The 6,893-nt window shown below is 42.3% G+C and overlaps 1 protein-coding gene across 1 annotated transcript; it reads right to left on the bottom strand.

Annotated features, from left to right (window-relative positions):
- Nucleotides 1–513: 513 nt before the first annotated feature.
- On the bottom strand, nucleotides 514–6,893 carry dazl (deleted in azoospermia-like). Its single transcript, XM_086192827.1, has 10 exons — nucleotides 6,747–6,893; nucleotides 5,385–5,507; nucleotides 5,177–5,268; nucleotides 4,504–4,555; nucleotides 4,348–4,414; nucleotides 4,113–4,252; nucleotides 3,676–3,756; nucleotides 3,440–3,490; nucleotides 2,046–2,118; nucleotides 514–1,697 (listed from the first exon to the last, which is right to left on the bottom strand). Exons 1-9 carry the CDS (start codon nucleotides 6,747–6,749, stop codon nucleotides 2,074–2,076), a joined length of 654 nt encoding a protein of 217 aa, XP_086048953.1. The 5' UTR covers nucleotides 6,750–6,893; the 3' UTR covers nucleotides 514–1,697; nucleotides 2,046–2,073.

The raw sequence follows: 6,893 nt of genomic DNA, 5'->3' as shown, positions 1-6,893 counted from the left end.
AGGCGGGTTACTCTCATCACCCTCACTGGCTGCTCCACGTTGGACACTTGAACAAGTAGTTTATGGAGATGAATCCATCATATCATGGAGGAGAACTGGTATTAGCTGAAGGCTGATACTTACAGTGCTGTTTCCAGATGTTTTGCTCCCAGTAGTCAAGTACAAGCACTCTTCTGTCTCTGAACAAGGTTATCAAGACTAGCTGGAGGTGTTGTGTTTCTCCACTTAGCGAAATTCATATTTCATAAGCAGCTATCCAGACTAATCCATAATTCAGAAACGTCTGACTGGGGGGTAGGTGGGGCCTGTGGGTGGCCATGGGCTGGACAGGGCACCCTGGGGAGCCCACCAGTCACACCACCAGACTGTGACAAAAACATAACGCCCTAAAGATGATGAGGCTTGTTGCCAGGGAAGACTAAACCAGCCAGACTGGGAACCAGAGGAGGTACTGGGAGCAGTGGATGTGCCCTTTAAATGAAGCCAACTCGAATCCTTCACAAGCACGACTGATAACACAATTAAACTTTTAATACTTCCAAACATGAATATTCAAACCCAGATGAACAGTGGCCCTAAATTCACAGTGCAGTGCTCAGGCTCTCTGAACAAAAACAAATTATTTTCTTTTTAAACCAGTCAATTTCCTGCACACCGGAGGCCCAAATAAATGTCAATATTAAACAGCAACAACAAACCAAGTCTCTGACCGACACTCTTCACCCAATGTGCATCTCCAATCACAAAAATGCGTATAAAAGTTTAAACTCAAGACAAATGGTGCACCCGCTAATGTGATGTCATAAAACGTTTCGTGAAAGATCACCAGCAACTCGATAAAAGCTGACAAAAAAAAAAAACAAAAAACAAAAACCCAAAGTGAACCATTTACATTCCTCCCCAAAGATGGAATAATTTGTTGAAATCATTTCCTTCATTTTCAAAGTGGATTAAAACCGTTTTGCGTTCTGAATATAAAGTTGATTCATGGAGGGGTGGGGGGAGAAAAAAAAAGGGAAAAAAAATTGATGCCGTTATTATCCTCGAGTGTGAAATCTGTCCGGTAACAGTGGAGAAACAGAATGGGACAGTTAAGGACTGCAACACACAGATGATTTATGTGCTGCTACAAGGCTGCAGTCTGATCCTGACAGGAGAATTCAGTGTCCAGAAATTGCTCCTCATAAACTGCCTTGTGACATAAAACAAGAAAAATAAATGAAATCGCTGGGAAATTAATGAAATGACCAAGTACCACTACATGCATTTTTCTGAGGGTGATAGTTGGATGTTGGACTCAAATGCTGAGATAAACAAAACCAACCCACCAAAAAAGCAGATTTCTGTGAAAGACATTGTTACAACATAAATAAATGTAGCTTATTTTTTTGTACAGAGAGCCCTCGACAAGGCGACAGAAGCCTCAAACAAGCACGTTTAAAATAATTCCAAAAAAATAAAAAAATAAATAAGCACAAAAGGTGAACTGAGGTTAAAAGTCTCTTCCATTTTCTTGTTGGTAATTAAAGGATAAGTACTGGTCAACGTGACTGTGATCAGACCAGTACTGGTGATGAGGACAGCTCCTGCATAGCTGAGGGAAGGGAGGAGAGGAGGAGGAGGAGGAGAGGAGGAGTATGGGAGGCTCCAGACACCAAGATGTCTGTCATCCAGTCTGCATGTTCACTCACTGTGGCCTGCATCCGAGAGAGCAGGAGACAGAACATCAAATCACTAATGAAGACTGGTTCTGAGAGGTCCAATCAATACGCTGAGATGTAGAGGAAAAACAGCACACATCAATTAAATGCTAATTCTTGTAAACTGTTTCTTGGTGGGAACGAATATAAAGAAGGCAGGGAGAGATCCTCCTGCTGAGTGAGTGGAGACAACAAAGATGATGGCTCATGCGAACCAGGACTACTCTAGGTTTTAATCCAATAAATGAGCGGGCTGATTAACCTCGTCCCACACTAACTGGTGAAGCAGCTGTTGTTATTGACGGGTAAATGGAGGCAATAAAACCCCTGATCAAAGTGTGGTACCTGGTCAATGGACCACAGCAGCTTTGAACTACAGCACCGTCAGCATGGTCTGGACTCCACAGTCCACAAAGCTCTGCAGACACAGATTAACAGGACTAAATGAGCATGCAGAGATAATAAAGTACCACAAAAACAACTTTGTACACCGGAGGAACAGAAGAATTCATTGTTGATTACATGGACAAATATTATGTTGGGAAGTAATACTGCCATCTAGTGACACTGGTTGTTATTACACATAGACTCACATATTAGAGGACTTTTTGAACTGTCATTATAGTCTCACAGACAGGAAGCCAGGCCGGGAGGTTGTTGGTTACTTGTTCATCCTCTCAGCAAAAGAAGTTTTAAAAATGTGGGCAACCCAATAAAAATCACAAAAATGTATCATTACATCAGAGATATTAAAATGACCCAAAGAGCACACAATGCGAGCCCACTGGTATCCACGGGCTCTTCCTGGGATGGGAATGAGTAATCTTTTCCCTGCTCAAGTAATCCCAGGGATTACTCCAGGTGGGATCCATTCCTCCACGATAAATCCTCTCTCTCATCTTTAAACACATGGCAGCACGAGAGAATCACAACGATCACAGTCACCATTTTATACAAAGAATTAATCCACAATTAACAAATACTAAAAAAAATGTTTTTTTAAAAAGGCATTAGGTGATAGAAGTATTAATTTAGCCGATACAGCCTCGACTATCAAACCGTCAGCTACCTGACTGAGGAGTGATATTCTCCTCTCAGAGCAGGGACGCAAACACTGGGCACATTCACGTACCTACAAGTCAACACGTCAGAGGTACTGCCAGACGTGTCAGTCCGCTTTAAAGGAACACGTTAAATGTAAACATTAATCACAGTATTTATCGATCCTCAAAAATAAATCAACTTTTTCCTTAATCCTGCAGGCTTAGCGGGTTGTATAACACGCTGACGCAAGAGCATCATGAAAACTAGAGTGCAGAGGCCAGGGTATTCCATGAAGCAGTAGGAGAGGTAACGTTAAGTCAGTAAAGAGAGGAGCGGGGAGAGTAATTTGTGTAAACATAATGTACAAGTATAATTAATGTAATGTACAAGTACAAAGGAGAGCTTGATGGTAGTTCAGCTACTGAAAACAAGCTGAGAATATTTCAGAGCAACGCTCACAAAACCGTAAAAGGACCGCAACAGGAATAAAGCTTTTCTTTTGAAGGCGCTAAAAGTAATTTTTGGTGGTAACTGATCCAGGATCATACTTGACGAGACTGAAAAAAAAAAAAAAAGAGCAAAAAGCTCCCCTCTAGTTTTTTCACAGCGCCGAGCTCTCACTTACTCATGCTCATCCCTTGCTCTCACATGAGTGACTTGCACTTAATTACTATTATTCTGAAAAATTCAGTCACCTGGTTGACGGGTTGTGTCCTCTGGTCCGCCATCCAGTGAGGTGAGGTGTACTGTGTGTGAGGGGAGAGGGTCAGCAGTCAAACAGGGAAAGAAACCAGAATTGCCTCTAGCAGAGGGATGTGGAACAGGTGGACTGAACCAGGCTGAGCCACCGTCACCATCTGTACAGGAGCACATGTGCAGCGCCTGGGAGACTGATTCATTGCTGTGTGGTAGCGTGTGTGCGTGCAGTCACCTGGTAGGTGTACGTGCTTGGGGCATAGTTTACTGGAACCTGAGGCAGAATCACCCCTCCGTAGTTGGAATAGGAGTAGGGCTGCAAAAGATCCAAAAATAATTCAACTGTTCAGACGCAATTGTCAGCTCTCTCACTGTTTCTAAGAAACTGACAGTAAACTGATTGGCCTCCACCTTGCTCCTCTATTCTCGGCTGTGCTAATGAGCCCATTTCCCCTGAGAGAAAGTGAGGTTCATTTACAGAGTGTATCAGAGAAAATGAAAAGGAGTGTTTGTGTGTGTGTGTGTGTGTGTGTGTGTGTTTGTGTGTGTGACAGGACGCAGCCCGTCTGCATGCCTTGATGAGCCTACCTGACAACTTTGTTTTCACTAATGCAATCTGCCTGCCAAATGAGGCAAAATCCCTGCTAGCTTGTGTGTGTGGGGGTCTGTTACCTGACTGTAGGGGCTGCCTCCATTCACCATGGGTGACGGCTGTGCCACACCCCCCCCAATGGGTGAGCAGCAAGTGCAGTAGAAATACTGAGAGGGGCTCATCCAAGGAGCTTGGCACACCAGACGGGGCCGCATGGATCCTGGAAGGAATGAAACAGAAGCCAAAGTGAGGAAATGCATGTTGGTACAAAACATCCAGGTGAAACGTGATCCTGTTGGGAAATAGAATACATACGAGCACTCCTTTCTTTCATGATGGCGGGGCCCAGCTTGAGTTTCCTGCCCTTAAAACTGATCTGTTGCTATGGCAAAAAATATCAGAGAACACATTACTTTCACGTGTAAACATGACACATAAAAATAAGAGTGTCCCTGACTCGCTTCCACTTACTTCAATGATTGTCTGAATGTTTACGTCTTCATTGAAGTACACAAACCCGTACCTACGAGAGATGACACAGTGACTTAAACACGCCAACTCTTTCGCCTGGAGCACACTGGAGATGTGCCACGCATTCCATCAGTCGCACATCGGGGGATTTTAGCCAGCTACACTGGATCAGTTTATGCTAAATTCCAATGTCAGATGTGAAAACAAAGAAGGAGTCTTTAGCTCATTCTATGAAACGAGTCAAAGAATATTCAGAAACACCAAAACAAACGACTGGCCGCACCCACAAAGTTTCACACAGACTAACATTTTTATGATACTCTTTTAGTAGAACTAACCTGATTCTATACATCAAAGCTAAGTCCATCTTAGCTAGCTACAGGGCACCTATTTCACTCAGTGTCCTCCATCCCTTCCTCTTCCTGCATGCTGCTGTTTTTAAAGTCCTCCCACACATTTTCATGAAACTTGCATACAGAAGTGTACAGCTAAACTGCACAACTCCTTTCAAATTAGTCAGGATAGTTACACTGTCACAATACTGCAGTGGAGTAGGACGTAAATGGTTTCATCTTCTCCTTTGTTTTTTTACACTCTTGAGCTGAAACACTATTGATGTGGCTACACATTGAAGTACTGCTGAAAAAAACAAGAGCCCGGAGAATAAACTCACCCTTTGCAGATCCCTCCATGGTATTTGATAATTTTCACTTCCTTAACAGCACCATATCTTGTGAAGAAGTCCCTCATTTCATTTTCATCCACCTTAAAATTGTAATGAATTGCCGTGGAAAAATAGCTATTAGAAAAAAGGTTTAGCTACATTCACTAAGTTCTGATCCATCATGACATACTGTAATACTTAACACATGTAATTCTACCTTCATGTCAATCCCGCCAACAAAGAGGGCATTGGGTGTCAGTTTGCCCTCTGGGAGAATGTAACCATTTGACAACTTAAAGGAAGGGGAGGACTGGTTGCTGCTCCTTGGCTTGTGGATGTCCTACAAAGAAAACATGAACATTTCATGAGGAAATATGACAAAGGATTAAACCTATTGATAGAAAACATCAAGAAACATGCATTAATAGTCAATATGCGCTGCATACAGAGCACAGAATCCACTGCAGTAAAATAAATACTTTGCTATCTGAGATTTATCTTTAACTTTAGCCTGAGAAAAGTAAAGGAAATTAGGGGAAACTGGCTGATTTGCCATGGAGTGGAAGAATATCTTAATATTCAGAAGACAAGATGACTCTTACATATTTTTACCAGGAAATTGACATCTTTTTTTCCCCATTTTTTCATGACCATACAACCTCCAATACAACGCACAGATAATAAACAAGATAAGGCAATATCAAAATTGATCAATGTACATATAACTTAAATAACCGACCAGCACTTTCACCAAATTAGATTTTTTTTTAACCATTTCAGGAACCTTTCCAACGTTTTCCTGTTTATAACTCTTTTTTCAAAAAACTTCCCAAGCCTGGAAATGTTCGAATTCTTTACACAGTCTTTTGTTATCTGATTCCACAGATGTGGCCAAGCTGGCCTGATATCTTCAGAGTTCCCCAACTCCATGAAAACGTCTGTCCCGAGTCATTTCCTAGTTTCTGACACATGATATTGGTACTTCCATCTCGAACCAAATAACCTACATTTAGACTGTTTCTAGAACAATGTCTTTGAGGTAACTAATGGTTTCGAAACTCTATTTAGTTCAGCCTCCCCACACCCTTGAACTGTAAGAGGTTGGTTCTTCCACATGCTAGAAAATAACGTTCTTGTTGGCTCGGAGGTACTCGCTTTAGCCATTGGTGCAATTTAAGCTAGAAGCTGGCAATTTCCAAATTTTAACGACTTTTTCCATCCCGTTTAAAAGTTAAACTTGACCTTTAAAAAGTCCAGAAAAAAAGTTCCAAGCATCGGTTGATTTAACTAGCAACCCAGACAACAACGGGACAAAGTTCTGTAGCACAGCTGCCGGCTAGTCCTGGCTAGCATTACATGCGACCCAGCGGTTTGGCCGGAACAAATATTATCAACAAGAAGCTTCTGCGCCTTTTTCTGATCCCTGGCAAGGCTGGCTAGTTAGCTTGGCTCGATTCTGCTAACCCTTATCAGTTTACCGCCGGCTTGAAAATGACTAAAATCTTCACTTTCAGCGCCTTTTTGTGGCTACAATGAGAGCGGAAAAAATCGTTTTTACATACAATCATTTTTAACTTACCATGGTTAAAATAATTAAAAGGAATAAATTAGCCAGATGATCAAAGCCAGGAAGTCGCGCTCCTTCTACCCAACAACAGCCGCCTCGCAGCAATGACGGCCACGCCTACTCAGTCACATGATCAGTCGTACAGCCTATCAAACGCCA

The sequence above is a fragment of the Aulostomus chinensis genome, chromosome 22 (genome assembly GCF_037954235.1).
Source record: "Aulostomus chinensis isolate RoL2024-O1b breed Wild chromosome 22, RoL_Achi_v1.0, whole genome shotgun sequence".
NCBI classification, from domain to species: domain Eukaryota; kingdom Metazoa; phylum Chordata; class Actinopteri; order Syngnathiformes; family Aulostomidae; genus Aulostomus; species Aulostomus chinensis.
Note: the sequence above shows the minus strand (reverse complement) of the source record. Positions and strands in the feature narration are given on the sequence as shown.

Coding starts and splice junctions, on each gene's coding strand:
- dazl (XM_086192827.1), bottom strand. Junction 4,415..4,503: donor ACATTCAGACAATCATTGAA/GTAAGTGGAAGC, acceptor TTTTTGCCATAG/CAACAGATCAGTTTTAAGGG. Junction 3,491..3,675: donor CAAGCACGTACACCTACCAG/GTGACTGCACGC, acceptor CCTCACACACAG/TACACCTCACCTCACTGGAT.